General features: G+C 45.2%; 1 protein-coding gene across 4 annotated transcripts in view; it reads left to right on the top strand.

Moving 5' to 3' along the window:
* MARCHF1 (membrane associated ring-CH-type finger 1) overlaps positions 1-21,644 on the top strand; it is a 345,392-nt gene that overhangs the window by 239,512 nt on the left and 84,236 nt on the right. The window contains exon 6 of one of the 4 annotated variants that reach the window (XM_083172836.1): positions 16,374-16,557. The exons of the other annotated variants lie outside the window; for them this stretch is intronic. Coding sequence (XP_083028962.1) covers positions 16,374-16,523 — 150 coding nt within the window. The 3' untranslated portion in view covers positions 16,524-16,557. The remainder of the gene's footprint in view (positions 1-16,373; positions 16,558-21,644) is intronic. 4 annotated transcript variants of the gene reach the window in all.

Genomic DNA, 21,644 nt, shown 5'->3' with positions numbered 1-21,644 from the left:
TATATATATATATATATATATATGTATCATACATTTTAACCTGAGAGGTGTCCCTGGTGGTCCAGCGGCAGCACCCCTATGCCAGTTACCAGACGCGGTGTTCACGCAGTCCCTGCTGGAGGGCCGCCATTACTAGCCGTCGTCTTGCCGCACCAGAATGGCTGCGGGGACCCCTTGTGGGACCCCCAGCCTGTACTCACCACTGAAGTCTTCAGACCTGTCAGGGGTGTGCGGCGGCTAGGGGACTTGCTCGCTACAGCGCAATGCTGTGCGGTGACAAGCCCCACGCAGGACCGAATTGTCCTGTAGCAGGGTCAGCTCTGCACCTGAAGAGGTCGGGGACTGACCCTTCCCCTGACACCCACGAAGCAGGACAGCTGTGTGGTCACCACAGCGCCCCAAAATAACAAACTTTGAAAATAAATGTAGAAAAACTCTGGAGCGTCCAGAAGCACTGCCTCTCCTGAGGCACATTTTTCAAAACTGACTAGTGGAGGGAGATTGAGGGGAGGAGCCAGTGCACCCACACTGAAAGTTCTTTTATGTGCCTGTCTCTCCTGCGGAGGTCTCAATCCCCATAGTAGTGAAGCCCAGTATCCCATTGGACGGTAGAGAAATTTATAGTTACGCCACTGAATGAGACATTTCCTTGTGATAGGGCAAGTGGGCAACTTCATGTAAGTACTACAGTAGTTCCCAGTCCCTAAAAATAATGGAACAACATAACAGTAGTGTCAACGTCAGTAGATGTGCGTGCCCGAATGAGGCAACATTTGAGCTGCTCCACTAGGTGTATACAGGGCCGCCGATGGGGGTGCTATGCAGGGGCGGATCCAGGATAAAATGACAGGGGGGGCACCATGATAAAAAAGGGTTTGGGTGGGGGAGGGGCGGTGTTAGTGGTGCCAGTGTACATGCTAAGAGAGCGGCAGGAGAGGGTGGGAATGGAATTAAAAATAGGCCCTGGCATTTAAAGTACGCAGGCCCACCATGGCGACAAAAGTGAAGGATGTAGTTGTGCACGCGCCAAAGGCGCGCTCCGGAAAAGGGTGTGTGGCCACTCAACAGGGGGCATGTCAACACCATATACAACTTCTACACATTATGCAACAAAATACTAGACCCCATTATACTTGCCCCTTACACATGATGCCAAATGGAATGAGCCAAAATTGACATAATGCCACATGGATTGAGCCAACATTTACATAATAACACACACGGATTGAGCCAAAATTCACATAATGCCAAATGGATTGTGTCAAAATTCACATAATGCCACACGGATTGAGCCAAAATTCACATAATGCCACATGGATTGAGCCAAAATTCACATAATGCCACACGGATTGAGACAAAATTCACATAATGCCACATGGATTGAGCCAAAATTCACATAATGCCACACGGATTGAGCCAAAATTCCCATAATGCCACATGGATTGAGCCAAAATTCACATAATGCCACGAAGAAGGCTTTGTAAGCTGAAACGCGTTGGGGAACACAGACATTACCTACATCAGGTCCCCCCACGGACACACGCCCGGCATACTCCGTGACGTATTCCAAGGAAGACGCTGCAGGAACGCAGTAACCAAGGACGCGGCACCCGAGGAAGTAAGGGTAAGTAGGAGATAGGAACTGTCCGCGAGGCAGGAGGGCTCCCAGTCGGACGGCGGGATACCACGCGGATACCGACACTATCGGCTGAAGCGAGGTAATCCTGCCACCCGCCCAAGCGCGCACGTCTGTTATACCGGGACCGCTACACGCTGTGGGATCCACACGCGTGCGGCGGTAACACCTGTCACAGACGCACCGCATACTGGCACACCCTAGGCTGCACCACAGTATACTACCTCCGAAAACCTGCACCGTACCAACTCCGTGGCAAAGGTTTTAAAGGGGTACCCGAAGCTATTATTGTGCCTGAGCAGCGGGACGCCGCACTCAGAACAGAGACTTTTTGCCTGCAATTTGTGCAGCCCAAACTAACTTTAATTCGTGACTGTTCCATTCCATAAAGACTGAACAACTTTCTGCATACCAACAATTACCTTGGCACAACGGGTAGCAAGCCCGGTGCGCAAACTCTTTGTTGGGACATCTGCTCAATTCTGCCCAGGATTAGCATTTCTTCATTAGACCATTATTGCAGAAGTTAGTGCTAATCACCACCATTTCACCGCTAATTGAATGATTTTAATTGTTTATGTTCCATTACTTTTCTGTTTGATACTAAATATCACCAAGTAAATATTTCCTTTCCCTTTCAATTTACACCACTGTGTCAATTATCATTTATCCAGGGCAAAGCGCAGCACTAATTTCCACGATTTCTTATGATTGCCACACGGATTGAGACAAAATTCACATAATGCCACATGGATTGAGCCAGAATTCACATAATGCCACACAGATTAAGCCAAAATTAACAATACACTTCATAAACAGGGACATTGTCCACCAAAGGCTCGCAATAACATTTACACCATAATGTCCATTACACGTTAAGTTACACGCCATTATGTCCATTATGTGTTATGCCAAACACCATAATGCCTATTAAAAATTATGCTATATAAGTGCTGCTTCTCTACATGCTCATTGCCAAGGGTTCCATGCTCATTGCCAGAGGTTCCATGCTCGTTGCCATGTGGGATTACATGCTCATTGCCAAGGGGGAATACATGCTCGTGGTAAATGGGGGACAGCCGCCGCCAGGCAGAAGTGATAGCCACTGACAGTGGCAGAGCCTGGCTGTATTTAGAGCACTGCAGGTCCCGGCTATTTGAAAAAATACCCCTTTCACACCAGAAAATGCATTCCCAGATTGGCCCCTTTTACACCAGCCTAGTCCCTGCATTTTCTGGTGTGAGGGGGAGAGAAAACCACCCCTCCCCCCTTTAACCAGTTATCTCATTAAACCAGCTATATCTTCGGAACCAACTGACCCATTTACATGAGACAAGTATCATATTGAAGAACTTTTGAGTGGGCTTTGAATGATTTTGGTCCAGTGAAACTGGAACGTTTGGTTCCAGAGTAATCTGCCCTCAAAGAACATGAACAGCCATGAAATTACATTTCAAAAATTAAAAAATCGGTTTACACGCAATATCTCTGGAACCGATTGACTGATTTGGACCAGCCTGGTATCATATTGAAGTCCCAGCGATTTGGAATTGAATGAAATCAACTACAAGCTTCTGTGATGCCAGGGTGGGAACTGGCAGCTGTCGGAACCGGGTGGGGGTCGGAATTGACGGGTCCCATATTATCCGTTACAGGTTTGCCAGGCGATATCTCCGGTTCCCCGGGGGCTAGAGACACGGGGCTGGGCTCGTTGGAAAGCCCTGGTCCTCAGCTACAAAATAAATGACAGGGGGGGCATGTGCCCAGGTGCCCCCCCCCCTGAATCCGCCACTGGTGCTATGGGGACAACTGTCCAGGGCCCCACTGCTTTTACAGAGAGTAGGGCCCGGGCAGCTCTATCCCCGCAGGTCCGGCGCTAGCACCCCCCTTCACTTAACTACACAGCTGGCTCTGGGTCTTCTTGTCTGTGCAGCCACCATCTCCCTCATTCACCAGAGGTGGGCTGCACCGCCGCACATACAGAACCCCATGGCCGGTGCGTGGCGGTTCCAACTTACATCAGCAATCGAGCGCCTGCTTGTTCCAGGAAGCCAAGTGTCCCCACAGGAAGCCCCCCCCCCCCCCCACTGCATCGCCTCTGCCTCTCTCTCTATCACGAGCCTGGGATTTGCGTTTTACCGCCCTGGCCTGCTCCGCAGTAATTACAGGTAAATCAATTAATAATTATTGTACAGAGAGAGAGAGATAGGTGGGGGGAGGAGAGGTATTTGTACAGAAGTTTTTTTTTTTTTTTTTAAAGAAATGGCTAGTATCCCCAGAATTTCTGATGGCAGCCCTGGGTATATATATATATATATATATATATATATATATATATATATATATATATATATATATATATATATATATATATATATATATATATATATATATATATATATATATACACACTTTTATCATGCTAACAATGGAACTGTGCTGGTAGAGGACATACAATGAGAAATTAAAGAAGGGGGGTATATTTGGTGCACTACACCTTTAAATTTTAATAAAATTGGAAACATTTGTTGCTATATTAACTGTTGCTCAAACACAACCTTTTAATTACTCTGCTCTAGTTATTTCAAATCACCTTTGTATACGTGTGTGATAATACCCATAAAAGCCATATGGCAGCCATAAATTCTTATACCTGAATATTTTTAAGCAAAAATGTATAAAACCATTTGTTAGATGGCTAGCGTAGGAAAAAAGCAGCAGGATTTCATCTCTGAAAGGTGCAGCATGTGCACATTGCAGCCCATATGCATACGCAGTGTATCGATAATCACCCGCTATGCAGGTCACAAATCTGTTAATGCAGCAAACAAGTAGTAACAATGGGGCTTTAAGCTCTGCATGATGTAAATAAATCTATGTGAATGCACGCTTGAAGCACGCAGAACCCACATGCTCCTGGATCACTGACTTCCCGTCTGAAAGGAAACAGGTGGTGAAAGCAGGGGCTTTCACATCAAACACGTGCACAATCAGCACCGGCGCCCCTCAAGGATGTGTCCTCTACCCCCTGCTCTTCTCCCTCTACACAAATGACTGCTCCTCAGCAGAACAGTCAGTAAAAATGATAAAATCACGGACGGAGACGAGTTGGCATACAGACGGGAGGTGGATCGGCTAACTCAATGATGTAGATGAAACAACCTTGACCTCAACCCCCTCAAAACAGTGGAGATGGTGGTGGACTTCAGAAGGAAACCAAATGCCAGAGTGGTGTCTAGTGTTGACTCCTTCAAATTCCTAGGTACAAAGATTTCCTGTGACCTCAAATGGGGGCCCAATATTACCACAACTGTCAAGAAGGCCCAGCAGCGGTTGTTCTTCCTGAGGCATCTCAAGAAATTCAACATCCCACAGGAGCTGCTGCTCATATTCTACACTGCCATAGTAGAGTCTGTTCTATGCTCCTCGATCACAATCTGGTATATAGGAGCAAACAAGAATGACAGACAAAGGTTGCAAAGGGTGGTGAGGACAGCAGAAAAGATCATCGGGCGGACCTTCCTACGATCCAAGAACTATACCTAGCCAGGTTTAAGAAGCGTGCAGGAAAGATATTGGCGGAAAAGCTATACCCTGGCAAGCTACATCCTGTTTGAACCCCTTCCATCAGACAGGCGCTATAGGTCCACCCCAGTAAGGACAACAAGAACCAGGAAAAACGTCTTCCCAATAGCTGTCCACCAACTAAACAATTCTGAACATCCCAAATTCTAACTCGAACTGTTCTATTTACGTGAAATGTATCTGATATATGTTATGCCCCCCCCCCCCCCCCTTGTGTTCCCCCCTTGTGTTCCCGGTTTGATGCTGCACTGTTACCGCAAAAAATTCCAAGTATACGCAAGTATACCTGATTATTATAATTTACCAGTACCGGAAAATTAATTTCAGTTTCAGGCAGTGGCGGTTTTTACCTATGGGCTGTAGGGCTGCAGCCCCCAGGTAAAATCTGCCACTGTAGTGAAGCCAGATGCAGTCTGTGAGACCACACTGGCTTCACTGTGATTGGCAGTGACTTCCAATTAGAAGTCTGACCTGCCAGTCACAAAGGCAGTCCCATTGGGAGGTGTTCCCTCCCTCCAGGATGCCTTTGTGTGTGCGATTGCCCAGTACCTATATCGGTACTGTGCACGTGCTGGTCCCGGTGCCTGTCATTTGTATTGTACAGGCACTGGGACCAAGATTGCTTCTATGGGCTGTTGCCCAAGTAGCCCATAGAAGCTGGCCGCATGTGCAGTACAGTACAGATGTTTATACTGCGCATGCGCCAGTCCCGGTGCCTGTCATCAAAGCACAGGTGCCAGGGAGGAGAGGAGGCCGCGGCGACAGGGGGAGGGGGGTGTCTGAATCGTGGTACCCCTGCTGCGGCTAGAGGCAGCCCCCTCCCCCAATAAGGTACAAGTCGCCACTTGTTTCAGGTGTGGGTTATGCAAGGTTGCCATAATATCCCTTTAATACAAGACGCCTATGAATTACACAGGTTCTGTGGCTAATTAAAACCAGGTGAAAAAACAGTCTTGGATTTAGCCAGCTGCAGAAATTATTTAATTTATACTGTAAAGTTTGGTACACACCTAAAGATGTATCTGTCCAATCTGGCTAGTGAGAACAAAAATCTTATGTATGGAAGCAAAGGACAATCAACCATTTTCTCCAAAATGCTGAAAATCAGATAATAGTCATTTAGACAAATTGGTTAAAGCTGTTTGACAAATTTATCTGAACAATCGTTTTTATCCAATTTCCATGGTCTGAGAGAAAATGACTGACTGTAATTTGATACCAGACAGTACATTGCCAGATTTATGCTCACATCAGACAGATTGGACTGTTAAAGATTTCTGTGTGTGTACTCAGCTTATGTGTCCCTGAACCAGAGCTGGCTTAGCTAATTTGATGCCCCAGTCAAGGTTTTGTTTGGTGCCCCCTAGCATTGGTTACCATTGCTAGTTCCGTCCCTTACCCATTGCTCTTTATTCACATTACACCACACCTTTTTATCCTTATGCGCACAGTGGTACTCTTTATACAAAGGCCCATGGGAGGAGCAGCTTCTACAGCTGGGCATGAACAGCAGCCCTCTTCCATTGTGGCCATTTATGTCACTGCCCACTGCTGCCTCCACTGTCTCTGCTCCCCATATGGGTGCTCCCGCTGCTGCTTCATTTGTATGAGCTGCAAGTCCCTAGGCATTTGTCTAGTTTGCCTATGCCTAGGGTCGGCTCTGCCCTGAACAAAGTGATATCATTGCAAGTCTAACGTTACCAGTTCTGGATCATGAGAATCAAAATCTATCAATTTAGTTAATAAGTCATCAATCTACTATTAGTATTACAATTTTTACAACAGTAATATACCTATAGCACTTAACAATCAGTAAAAGGGAAGGGGCATGATAACTACAATGTATCAGAATTGAACCGAATTCTGAAGCCAAATATCTTATGGGGCTGAGCAATCTGAGCGATCTTAGCAAAATCGCTAGCACACAGCGCTGCACAGCTATGTGTGCTGATTGATCTGCCAGCGCCAGTGTTCTCTGGAGAGTGAACACTAGCAATGATGATTAAGAACCAGCATACTGGTTCTTATTCACCAGGCGATAGCAACGTGCGGGGTTGCGCATCGCTATGGCCCCTACACACGTAGCGATGTCAGGGCATTTCTAAGCGATCTAGAGAAATTAAGTCAGATTGCTTAGAAAATGCTCCTAAATCCCTATGTGTTTAGGCCCCTTTAGTCCACTTTTGCATAGTCCTTCTGTAAATTAGCTACAGTATATAAATTGCTTGTTTCCCACATATCACCTGAATCCATAACCCACCTTAGACTGCTCATTTTTAGTGCTTGTGCTACGGTGAATGTACTTCTGTTAGCAGAGTGTGTATAGGCACTGCCAATGCTGACGGAGCCCATTAAGGTCCTAATGGGCCCTGGCCTGGAAATGTTCAAGGGCCTGTTATGAGATGTGGAGGAGGTCAGGCCAATGACATGTAGGCATGTAGAACCCACACACTATAAGGCCCAATGTCTCCCTAAAATTGCTTTAAAATCACATTTATTAAATACACACTTGTAATGGGATTCCGAAACTTGATGCTTATATGTTTTTAAGATACAAATAGGCTTCAATTTACTTTTTAAATGTATATGTTTCTTGAACATTTTTGTTCACATTCTTGAACAATATGTGTTGAATTGCAAATACAGACAGTAAAATAAATATAGTTTTACATTTTGTTGAGCAGCTTGTTTGTTCTTTATAGCAAAACACTGTAAATAATGTCATATACATAGTCACATCCATGCAATATTAATGTATTCTGAATTATAAATGGTCTTATACATCTTTATTCAATCAAACATAACAAACACAGCAAAGAATGTCATTTATAATAATGCTGGCGTAGAACAAGTAATAGCTCAAGGATTTTTTAGCAGTTACACTGTGGCGATATATTGTTAATCTCGGAGACAATATTTTTTCTTCAGTAAAATGATTTTATTTTGTAAATAATGTATATTGTAGTATAATATTCAAAGTAAGAATGTCATTTTTGTGCTACTCACTCCGATTATGTGCCTGATCAGAGGTGGGCTCTGTTGCAGTCGTGTCTGCATATTTGTATGCAGCGCTACTCCAAATTTATGCTAATTCCGTTGCCTCTGGAAAATGTACTAAGGCGCCCACTGGCTGCATCTCTACTCCACCACTTGCATATAAAAACTCAACACCAGTCACACCAGAGAACTCAGTTCAAACAGGGAGTTTTGCCAGAAGGGTACATTAAATAAGCGTGTAGTGTAAGGTCTGAGATTTTTGGATTCTCAGTCCAACATTTCCAACATCAATTAGTCAAGGAAATTACCTTTTTTTTCTTTAGACTCCATGGATATTTTTTATGGTTCATACAAAGAAGAGCATCATAGGCAGTTTCCTGAAAGCTGCTCTAGAAAACCTGGAGAATCTAGAATGCTAATGTGTCCAAATACAGGATATAATGCAGTTATTCCAGATGACACTGTATACAAGTGCAAGGAAATGAAACCAAACCATAAGCAGCTACTTGGACTCGAAAGGAAAAAAATGACATTTCTCATTCAATAACCCGGGGTCATTGATTGTGGATAATTGTTTCACTGGGGGGTTTCCAATTAGCCCCGATAAGCCAGCACGAGCCGCAATTTATTGAGGATTTTGTTTCCCCTGCCTCAGAAATCCAAATCCAGGAAAATTGTCCTGTTTTCGGCTGATCATGGCCCTGTTCCTGGCGAAAACACACAAGTTTCACTGAACCTGTGTATTTTCGTGTAAAAAAGTATGTTTTTTTCCAGGTGACCAAATTGGCTTGCCCCCTCAAAGAAATCTGAGAAACATAAAGAAAAATCGGGACTAATATGGCCTTATGTGGTGTACACACGGTCTATTTTTCTTTTCAATTTTGCTTATACACGCAAAATCAAAATTCAAACCCAATGCGTGGCCCCGTGGCATCAGATTTAATAGAAAAATAGACTGTGTAGGCAAGACTATATACTACTGATCTGTGCTATGTAGTCTAAATCGAATGTGTACACTGCACCATGTGCAATTCAATCTTGAATCAGGATAGAATAGAAAATGAATCGCACCGTGTGTACATTACTTAATTGCTATCTGGATCCGAGGCCTTAAAAGAATAATCTTGATAATAAGCAGTAACCAAAATACCACCTACTGTATACTCCTCATTTCCCAGCTGTATTTTGCAGAAGCCTGTATGGATCAGTCAAATCCGTGCAGGCTTCAGTGTACAAAAATAGATTAATTAAATAAATAATTTAAAAAATGGCATGCCCCCTCATGGCTATAACCAACCCTGGACTCAAAGAGCTTGTTCTGGTTATAGAAATTCACAGGTGTCACATTGAATAGGGGATCCCTGGAATTTCTAAAATCAGCACCAGGCTCAAGGGCCAGTCCTGGTTCCCAAAATACAGGTAATAAAATGACTAGGGTCCCACGTATTTTGAGTACCAGCACCAGGCCCAAAAGGCCAGCAGGGTAATGCCACAGCTGGGGGAAATTATGTATATTAGTTCCCCTGGCCAAAGCATTAATCCCTGTGGCTGGTCAGGCCAGACATGGACCCTGGGGGAGTGGTGACTCCCCAATGAAAGGATCCCCCTCCCAAATTAACCCTGCCAGCCTGATGCCTGGGGCTGTCCCCGGTTTCCAAGGGAGTTTGGCACCAGGCTGAGTGCAGTGTATAAAATAGATTCAATAATTGTTTGGTTCTTCTGTTGAACTATGAGTCCCGGCAAGCCTCCCCCGCATGCTGGGATTGGAGAACCACAAGTCCCAGCATGCGGGGCAATAATGGTCCTGCTGGGACTCTTCCCCAGCAGACCCAATAGCCCAATAAACACACACAGAGCCCATATATACCGATATAGCCGCTTTCATTAGAACAGCTGCAAGTGAAAGGATTGCTGGCCACCAGCCTATGCCAGCTGGCACCATGCAACCCTCGCGCTTCCCATTCTCGGCAATGGGATGAGTGAGCTTGTGAGCCGCTCGTGAGTCTCCATCCGCTGGCTTGCCCTCCACCAGAGCTTGCCAGCTGGCAAGCGCTCGGCAATACTGAGGGCTGCTCCATCAGTACACTACTCACCTACCATGACCAGAAGGATCGGTCCTCTTGTCCAGTAGAATATCCACGGGGTACACGTGGAAGGAAATTATACTCACCAGCTCCTCTAGTGAATTTCACGACTTCTTCTGTCTAAGTGGCATCCACGGGAGAGGTAAAATTAAAAAACGCAATCTACGTGACCATGGTGGCCCGGGAGTAGTGGGGAATGTTAACATTCTCCTCTCCTTCCCCCATAGTGTGTGATTAGCCACAGTAGTAGTTCCACAGCAGTACCAAATTGTTATTGAATCTATTTTTTACACTGCAATCAGCCCGATGCCCACCGCTCTGGGGCACCGGGGAAAACCCCAGCCACAGGGATAAATGCTTTGGCCAGGGGAACTAATATTAATAATTTTTCACTACTGTAGCATTAATATGCTGGCTGTTTGGGCCTGATGCTGATTCTCAAAATATGTGGGACCCCTAGTTATTTATTTAATTATTCTATTTTTTTACATATTGCAGCCTGCATGGATCTGACTAATCCAACCAGGCTGCATACGGCCACCTACACCATCGGGATATACGAATATCCTAAATATGTCAGATTAGTAAATGTGCCCTATTTACAAATTTTATTTTCCAGAAAATATAGCCGATGTCGCTCGTATGCAGTCGTACCCGGCATCGACCGTATTTGTATTTGTTAGTAAATTTCCCCCAATGTATCTTTTGTGATCCTAGCAAGTGCTATGGGCTGCGAAGAATATTCATGTCGGCCTATGTGATCTGCGACTGCGATGCGAGGTGCACGGTAAAACGCCACATTGCATTCACAAAAAAATGACATGCGAAAAAGCGGCCATATCAAACTAGTGGATTGATACCTTTAGAACTGTGTGATACATTTACCACTGCCTTATTACTATAGAAAATAACTCATTTTAATATGTATTGTTTCTGTTTTGTTCATTATGGATGGGATGGACTGTTGCCCAAATTCTGTGGCTTTGCAGGATGCCGACCAAACTCAGACATTTTTTTTAACGGGGCAATCATTTACAAGGCATGGTTTTGTCTTGTAAGTGATTTCCACCTTTAAAATAAATGTCCAAGTTTAGCTGGCACCCCCCACTTCCTCTGATCTCGGGTGGCATTCCATGCTGCCTACATTTCGTTGGGTATAATAATGCATATTAAATAAATAAATCATTTTTTAAAAATAATTGTATTGCTTATACTGTAACTGCCTTTGGACTTTAAATGGTTATTTGGTTTGACTCAATCTGTACAAAGCAAGTAATGCAAAATAAGACTCTTTTGCCATAACAAAGTGGACACTTGCAGTCCTTGACATAACAGTATGACAGATGAAGCTTGTGTAACATTGTTGGCAAGGTAACTGTTTTCAGTGTTACAACATTTATTTCTAATACTATACAGAATGTAATTTGCATTGTGCTGCTGTGGTATACTGTAGTTAACATACATTTGACTGACTGCATAGATGCTGCATGCTATACCCCAGAGACTGAGGATTCAAATTCCAGACCATGTTCATTACATGTACTGTATCTCACTGCTTTGAAATTTACAAGCATAAATATATTTAATTATAGCATACAACATTATAACACAGTGTGCTCTCATTGAAATGAACTATACGTAGGTGGGTAATGCAAGAGGTGCTCCATGCTGCAATATCTGGACTCTAAAAGAACATTACTGGCCTTGGTTCTTGGGTTGATGCTCTCAATAAGAAACAGTACAAAGTGACTGCCTACCAAATATCCCACAAAATACTCTCTGATAAACAGGAGGATCAATCTGCAAATCACCTCCTACACCTTTTCCATGTTAAGGCACCTAACATACTGACAGATACAGTAGTCTGCTGCTTGACAGAGCAAATTGTGCACTACGCCATAGATCACTGAATCCTCTTTCCCCATGAGATGTCATTCGCTGTCTTTACTCTTACAAGGTAAATGGACCAATGAATCACCAGGATTCTTCTGGTTTTTTTTTTGAAGACTTGACTTTTCTCACATTTAGCACTTGACACCTATAACCTTATTGTGACATAGGTAAATTCAAGATATAAGTAAAATGATCAAAAATCATGGCATCAAATACCATTGGGGATCCCCTTTAATCTTTAGGTGTGCATGGATGGTAAATACATCATGGAAAGAATCTCTGATGAGGCTCTAATGCTGCTTCACTGCTTAACCATTGAGTCAACCACCACAGGCAACCTCTTCGACTTCAGTGGCTGCCTCACTTCCCTCCTCCAAATACTGTTACACTGTGTACTCCAATTCCAACGCAACATGTCCTGTGGCTCAAGTAGGGCCGGCAACAGAAATCTTGGGGCCCTGTACAATGATATTTCTGGGGCCCACCACCTAATCCCAAATCCACACAACACTCTTCTGCATGAGCCTCATTTAACCTTTCGCTGCTCCAGATCCTGCTTTCAGGTGCGGACTTCTCTCATTCCCAGTCCTGCTGGCCTGGCTCCTGGCTGCTGCTTCTTGCTGGCTCCGGCTGCTGCTGGCCTGTCACTTTCACAAAAGAACACTGAGCACTACGAGCAGACAGGGCAGGTCTTTCGCAGAGTGCGGAACAGACGACCCGCGCATGCGCAGTAAAAGTACAGGAGCCAGAGACTGACACATGCGGACACACAGATTAGATGGTTCTGTGTGCTGAGTGGCAGGGCGCACACACAGTAGATGGCAGTGGCACACAGTGAGTCAGTCAGACTCAGCCACACACAGATGGTGCACAGTAGATGGCCGGGCCCCAAAGGTCACTGACAGGCCAGCTAGTACAGGCAGTGGCCATACCGGGGCATGGAAACTCTGGGGCCCTTCAGATCTCTGGGGCCCGTCACACTTGTCCCCCTTGACCTCCCCTGTAGCCTGCCCTGGGCTCAAGAGATCCCCTCTGCAGATTGGTTCACATGACTGCCGCCCTTCACCATGACCTTTACCCTTCAAGGACCTGACTGCTCCTTTAGAGTTAGTGTATTTTGTCTTTATTTAGGTCTAATGTTGCCCACTCTTGCCACTCTACCACCATTGAAGGCCTATGGATTCCTAGCATTTGACACCCCAGTGCTCTCCCATATCCTTTTACATTTGTTGGTGCTGAAAGTAATAGCCTGCGAAAATCAGGAAGTCTGGGATTTCATGCAAGTCTGGACAGATTTATAGCACTACTGGATCTTTGGATCTGTCTTTCCCAGTATGTTGTTTTAATTAAAATAGACCATATTCAGTACTGATCCCTTATGCGATAAGTACCACAGTTTTACAATTATCTGTACATGTCTAGAATGGGTCCTGCAATCGCAGTGCAGTATAGCGAATACCTCTGCCTGTGAATCAGAGGAAGGGACGTCTTTTATGGTTTGGATAGATTGCAATCCTCAATGGGCTCCTTTGCTATTCTAAACACTGCTTATGTAAGAACCTAATACTACCTATTGCCAAGACAACACATGCTTTGTAAAGTTTGTCCTAAAACTCGCTTTGCCAGCTTGCACGGGATTATGACAAATGGTGATCATGGTCTCCCGTATGTTAAGCTGTATTATTTAGCGTTCCACTTTACATAGGCCATAATCCACATTGGATACACAGGGGAAAATGGACATTTGCTTTGTCTTCATTGCCCTTCTCATGGGATCGGTGATGTGTCTGGTCACATGGCTGGATCTTTGATCTGTATATGACTTGAGGCCATTTAATATGAAATGAAGAGATCTGGTTTCTCCTCATATAAGGGATGGGAACTTTTTTTTTTTATACTGAAAGAACAAGTGGATATCTGTAGGGCACAATATAAGTCCCTGATTACCAGTAAGGACTTGTAAATGTAGTTAAGACAGTAAAACTATGGAAAAATGTCCAATACAGATAAAACATAGAGGGCGAAACTTACTAAGATGGGAGTTCTATTTCACATGGGATGTTGATATGGGCAACCAATCATCATCTACTTATTATTTATTTAGCACCTTCTAGAAGATAATAGATAGTATCTGATTGGTTGCCCATAGCAACCCTGGTCTTCGGGTCCCCCCTCCTACAGAAGTTTCCCATGTGTGCTTTTCACGTCATCCCTCCCCAAGTGTGAATATGATCCTTCCTCTCCATGTGCTCCCCCTGACCACTCTCTCCAAGTATATTGCTGATCATTCACACCACATAAGCTCATCTGATCTGACTCCCTCCTCATGTGTGTCTCTGCCCTCATCTCCTCTGTGTGTGCCTCTGACCACCCTTCTCTAGTGTGTCCAGTGTGTACTCACCTTCAGTGTCCCGTTTTCATCAGCGACCAGAGATGGTTGCTGATGAAAATGACACACTGCCAGGAGAAGAGGCAGGGGAAGTCGCTGGTCGGAGCGGCAAGCTCCTCCGACCAGCGACCATTAGGGGCTGAAAACGGGAGCGCGCACCTGGCGATTTATTGCCGTTGCACACTCCAATCACTGGCAATATGGTCGCTCAGCGACCATATTGCCAGCGATATATGCTGAAATTGCCCCCGTAAGTACACAGCTTTAGTGGGCCTTTTTTATTTATTTAACAAATGATTTAGACTTTTTTTCTCATGTTAAAGCATGATCAGAACCCTGCTAAATCCTGCTAACCTGCCCATACTGTAACTTTGCTAAAGATTTTTGGAAATGCCTTATTTTCTTATAATATTTTCATTTATTTTGTACTATTGTGACCTACCGGTAAGTATGACTCTTTCTGTCCTTTTCTCTTTTCTTGTACTTCAGCTCACAATAACATTTTCAATTACACAAAGTAATTCACACCGTAAATAAAGAACTGATATTTTATTTTGCAGGAACGCTGCTTCTGCTCTGCTATGGAGAATCACAGTTAATGACATGCAAACATTGCATTTACTAAATAAATAACACAGACTCGTTACATTTGAATATAACAATGGTATTGCGTTGGCAAACACAACAAGAGGAAATACAACCAACCATCAATATTTATGACCTCAACAATTACCTGAGGTTACTTAATGCATTAAGTATTATCCTAACTGCAGTTTATTGGTTTTGGAGTCCATAAGATAACCGTAAGAAAGTCAATCCTCCTTGTCCCTTTCCTTCTCAATTCTATAGTCTAGTTACTGAAGGAGAACTGATGAGGAGTTGGACTCCTGGTATGACCTTAGTTCCCCTTTTCACTGACTGCAATAAATTCCCAGATTTAATTCCTAGCTAGAAGGAAATGTTTTACGAACTTTAGGAAATGTGAGGCAGCAGGAAATGTTTTACGAACTTTAGGAAATGTGAGGCAGCAGTAAATGTTTTAAGCCTTCTCTAGCAACATTTATAAGATTACTGACTCCCGGTGAAGATGTAAGGACAATGGCCTTATCGTAGTGTAAAAGTTACTGGTACTCCTCCTGATACAAACTTTAAGGGGACAGGGTCCTTATTGCTTCCTTATACTGTAACTAGCGTCTTCCAGATACAGTGATTATGTTTAGCGGTACTGGCAGTTCGTATGCCATTAATTGTAACCCCACTTGACAATGCAAATTCTTTCCTGTCGGTAGTCGTGAGGCGTCCCCAGGCTTCTAAGCCGGGTTTAGCCTTCCTTCCCTGCGGAAGCTATTCAGCATGCAAGGGGTTAAGCAATTCTACTTTAACTTTAGTGAGGCGAGATACTGATTTGTCCCTTACTTTAGCAATGCACTGTGACCAAGAATGGGATTCTTTCTCCCTGCCTTTCAATACCTCAGCTGTAATGGCTCTGCAGATTCATATGATACTACTGTAACATGCACAGGTTCAATTTTAGGTGTTTGCAGTGTATTATTTCCTGAGATAATTCTAGTCTCTACTGCGCTGACTTTGCTCTGCTGTGCTACAGTATGCTTTGACTATCCACTTTAGTTATTACACGCTGACTGGCTGTAATGTGGTGAATTGCTGACTCTGAGGTGATGCTGAGCTAACAACCATTGTAAACTTGCTTAGGGATGGACTGTGGGCGGTTTCTAGCCTGTGTGGGGTTGGTTTAACACTCACCGCCCCCTGATGCTTATGCTGACAGGTCTCTCCTGGATCTCCGCCTCCACTGCCGCCCACAATGACACTTCCCGGCCTGAGGACCGCCCAACAATGGCGCCGACCAGTGCTAGTGTCTGCTGCCGGGTCCTGCACCGCGTCCGTCACCGGAGCTGCTGCCGCCTGTATCCACTGACGAGAGGGGATCCGCGTCGTCACCGGAGCTGCTGGTGAGTCAATTCTCCCTTCCCCAGCCGCGCTTCTGCCTCCCCTATGCTGCGTAGCTCTGCTGGTGATCAACTCCTCAGGTAAAACTGCGCCACAACCGTTACCGGCTCAGGCTATATATTAACTTTCTCACGCGCTCGGCCTTTGCCCGCTCTCTGCGCGAGCTGTCTAGCTTTATTAGTATATTTATTTGGTGCCCACTGTCACGAATGGGAGTGCCCCTTCAAACGGGACACATGGAGAGGTCCTGCGCTGTCCTTTCTGAAGTGGCTCAGTCCAACTCCCCTCCGGGAGGGGATTTCAGTATATGTTATTAATGGAGTCAGTCCTCCTTACTTTCTATGAAAGTCTCGGTTTGCCTTCTGTGAAGGCATTTATACATATACTGCACAACTTTTGATGTCCCCTATGGGGATAGACTATGTAATAAAACATTAAGTAGCCTCCATGAGGCGCAAATCAAATATGACAATCCCATGCCTGTTAATAATATACATATATTCAGTGCTACATTATGGGGCACATTCACCCCATGCTGGTGACTATCACACACTTCCCCACTGAAATTTGCATGTCCCTATGCAACAGATTCAAAAGAAATTCAACATTCTTATTATTTAAAATAAGATTAAAAAGGAAGAAATCAATAAACTGTATTATACATGACTTAGTCAATAATACGTACAAACTTCTATCTTTAGATTCGGTACCTGAGAGGTAAGATGCCTTTGGTACTCCTGCTGGAGCGTCTTAACTCTGAGGTACTACAGGTTAGGTCATCCGACAATTCAAGAGCATCAGTACAGTCAAATGGCAATAACAATGGATCATGAACCTCATCTACATTGGATGGCCCACTGGCAATCACAGGGCAAGGATACATGCAAGTATTCACTCCCGGCCAGAACATTCTCAACATGTCTTGGAAGGTGGCATTGGGATCTGGACCTTCCATTGAATCCGAGTCTCTTATCCCATGTGTAACCGGTACAGTCAATTCTGGCGGTGGACTATGGCATTTTTTTAACTGGTTCCGGTGCACTACCATCGTACCATCTTTTCCGACTTTGGCGATTTGATAAACCTCTTGGCCAGGTTTAGGTATGCTTCGAATCACGTAAGGTACGTTTTCCCAATGTGGATCAAGTTTGCTGTGGCGGTTATGCCGTTGCTTCCACACCACGTCACCAACTTGTAGGGGTTCGGCCATGGCTTTTTCATCGTAGTGATCTTTCTGTTTTTGCTGACACTGGTCCCTTCTCTGATCGACAAGTTGGTAAGCGTCTTTTAATCTGTCTCGATGTGCTTGAACCCACTCCGTGCAAATGTCTATATCTGGATCCAGGTCGGAGGGTACATCCAATTGTATGTCAGCGGGTAACTTTCCTTTCCTTCCAAACAAAAGGAAGTAGGGGGTGAAACCGGTAGTAGCATGCTCGGTGTTGTTATACACGAAGGTTATCTCGGGCAGCCGAACTGGCCAATCCTTTCTCTCTTCTTCGGGTAGGGCTTTTAGGATGTTAATTAGAGTCTGATTTAATCTCTCACATGCCCCATTGCATTGGGGGTGATAGGCAGTGGTGTGGACTTTTTTACATTTGTACAAGGCACAGAGTTCGTGGAATAACCTTGACTCGAACGCAGATCCCTGGTCGGTCAGAATTTTGTCAGGATACCCATAGGGTCTGATGAACGCTCTCCAAAGAATTTCAGCAGTGGTGCGTGCGGTGATATCCCTTACTGGAAGAATGACAGCGAATTTTGAGTAATGATCAACCATCGTTATGGCGTACTGGTGGCCACTTTTGCTTGTTTCTAACTTTACGTGATCTATCAGGAGCAACTCCAGAGGATGATGACTGCGGATTGGGTGTAGCGGTGCCTTTTGTGTGGAGGTAGGTCTTTTCTTTAAGGCACAATTACTACAGTTCTGGCACCATGCCTCTACATCCTTTCTCAGGTTGATCCAGAAGAAACGCTGTCGGATAGTAGTTTCTAACTTCTCGATTCCAAGGTGGCCTGACTGGTCGTGATATGCATGTAATATTCTGCTGATTTGCTGTCTGGGCACAAGGATTTGCGTCACTTGTTCATGTGTCTTCGGGTTGACACTCCTACGGACAATCAGATCTTTCTGAACTCGAAGTCGATCTCTCTGTCTCCATAGCTGTAGGAACTCTTTGCCCTCAGACTGGACTTCTTCTTTGCGTAATGTTTCCTTGGACAGGAGCAGAGCTTTCACTTTGGACAATGCTGGGCTGGCGTTCTGGATTTGTGACCATTCATTGGGTGACTCCACAGCGGGTATCTCTGGCGGATGCTGGACCTTATTTGCAGACTGCACCCTGGTAGATACAGACTTTTGCAGCGTGAGCATGCCATAGAATGCGGGCATCTCCACCTCTTCCCATTCATCTCCTGGGTCAGCTGCAAACTGTTCCTGAGGGATACGTGACAGGGCATCTGCATTGGTATTACTCTTGCCAGCCCGATATTTGACAGTGAAGGTGAAATTGGACAGTCTCGAATACCACCTCTGTTCCAGGGCTCCAAGTTGAGCCGTATTGAGATGAGCCAATGGATTATTGTCCGTAAAGGCGGTGAAGGGGGTTGAGAACAGATAATTCCGAAATTTTTCTGTGACTGCCCATACCAGGGCCAACAGTTCTAATTTAAACGCACTATAGTTAGCGTCGTTCCTTTCAGTCTTTTTTAAGTTTCTGCTGGCGAAAGCAATGACTCTCTCTTTCCCGTTCTGTTCTTGGGAGAGTACGGCCCCTAAGCCGCTGAAACTGGCATCAGTATACAGATTAAAAGGGCGAGTGTAGTCGGGGTACGCTAAGATGGGGGCTTCCGTCAGGAGTTGCTTTAAGTGATCAAACGCAGCTTGTTGGGGTTCCTCCCACTTCACGGACATACGTTTGTTCTGTTGACTCCGATTTATCCCTCTCAACAGCTCATGTAAGGGGCTAGCAACCTGCGCGAAATCTTTTATGAATCTCCGGTAGTATCCAATGAAGCCGAGAAAGCTCCTTACATCTCGGACAGTTCTCGGAACGGGCCAGTCTTTTACGGCAGAGATTTTGTCCGGGTCTGGAGTGACTCCCTGAGCACTGACAATGTGTCCCAAATAGGCCACACTACTTTTCAACAGGAAACACTTGGAGGGCTTAAGTTTGAGTCCATATTCGGCCAATCTTTTGAAGACTTCGTGGAGGTGTTGAACATGGTCGTGGTATGTTTCAGAATAAATGATAATGTCATCTAAGTATAATAAGACAATTTCAAAATTTCTATACCCCAAGCAGTGTTCCATTAGTCTTTGAAATGTTCCAGGGGCATTACACAAGCCGAAAGGCATTCGATCAAATTCATATAATCCCATAGGCGTGGTGAATGCAGTCTTCTCGCGATCTTCGTCAGACATCTGAATTTGCCAGTAACCACTCGTTAAGTCAAGGGTGGAGAAATAGGAAGCTGACTTTAACGCGGCCAGAGATTCCTCGATCCTGGGCAGAGGATAGGCATCTCGATGGGTGATCTGATTGAGCTTCCTATAATCAATGCAGAAACGTAAGCTGCCATCTTTTTTTTTTACGATTACTATAGGGGCAGCCCAGGGGCTGAAACTTTCATGGATAACTCCACTCGCTTTCATCTCTTCCAGCATTTTTTTTACAGGTTGGTACAAAGCTGGGGCAAGGGGTCGGTATTTTTCCTTAATTGGAGGGGCATTTCCAGTGGAGATGTAATGTCGGATCTTCTCAGCTTTGCCGAAGTCAGCTGGATGTTTGCTAAAGGACTTTTCATTCTCTTGAACGACTTTTAAGATTCCGTCCCTCAATTCTTCAGGAGTGTCCGGCTCCCCTACGTGAACCTCCATCCACCACGGGCATCCCTCAGTCGGGTTCTCCTCTTGGGTAGTACTATTCACGTTTACATCCACTGTCGTGTATACATCCTCGAAGGTGACCCACGTCAACTTGCCCAAGACATGATTCTTAGTCAACCGGATGGAATAGTCATGTGGGTTACATACTCGTACCGGGACCCGTCCATTCTTCACTGTGACTAACGTTCGGGCGACAACAAAGTCAGTTCGGGAGGGCACCCTACAGGGTTCGAGGATGGCATCATAGGGCATTCCTGATGGGCCACATCTGGCCTTGCACCACAGGATGGTCTCTGTGTTAGGGCGTAATACTACAGCTTTTCGGTCTACGAATTTAACTTTCCCAACTTCTCCGGTTTCAGTTACGAACCGCTGCTGGGTTTGGAGCACTCGGGCCACTTTGCCTAATGCCTTCTGGCAATTTTGCGACACTCCAGGAAACTCATACGTCAAGGCTGTCAAGAGTTCTTCAGGGCAGTTTCGTAGGATGTTCATCCCAATTATGATGGATGGAATGGTATCAGCTTCTGTGTGGGTGATAATGCATCCTTGCTGTCTCAACAGGGTCTTCCCGATCTTAATATCGAATTCACAGTAGCCTTCACAGGAAATATCTAGACCGTTGCTGGCCAGCAGCCTCAGCCAGGTAGGCGGGGGAGGAATAGGATTCTTCTGATCCCACAGTTGACGGAAAATTTTATAGTCAATGGTAGTCACTTGGGAGCCAGTATCTAAAGTGGCCAACACGGAAACGTCATCTATGTGCACCGGCAGTACAGGGCATTCTCCAACGTACCGCGGGCACCACTCCTCAGGGGTAGGACTTATTCTTGGTAACTCCCCCGGGGATCGCCCTCTGTCCCCGGGGTCTTGACGTTTAAAGGACTTGTATCTCCTTCTCGGCAAGCACGCTCCACATGACCGCTGCGTCCACATCTTCGACAGATAGGGCGCCCCTGACTGTCGAACTCATCTGTGGGTCTCCGGCCCCTCCTTTGACTATTGCCCCTCCATTCAGCACGAGGATAGCGATTTCTGGACCTCCAGTTTGGTTCACTCTGCTCGTGCGATTGGCGACTAGCCAGGCGTTGGATCTCTCTCTGCATATTGGCCATGCTGGATACCAGGTCTTCAATCTGTCCCTTTAACACATATGACAAATCTTGCGAGGACGATTGGGCTCCTTGGGCAGCCATA

This window comes from Crinia signifera, chromosome 1, assembly GCF_055691185.1.
Source record: "Crinia signifera chromosome 1, ASM5569118v1, whole genome shotgun sequence".
In the NCBI taxonomy this organism is placed as follows: Eukaryota; Metazoa; Chordata; class Amphibia; order Anura; family Myobatrachidae; genus Crinia; species Crinia signifera.
Note: the sequence above shows the minus strand (reverse complement) of the source record. Positions and strands in the feature narration are given on the sequence as shown.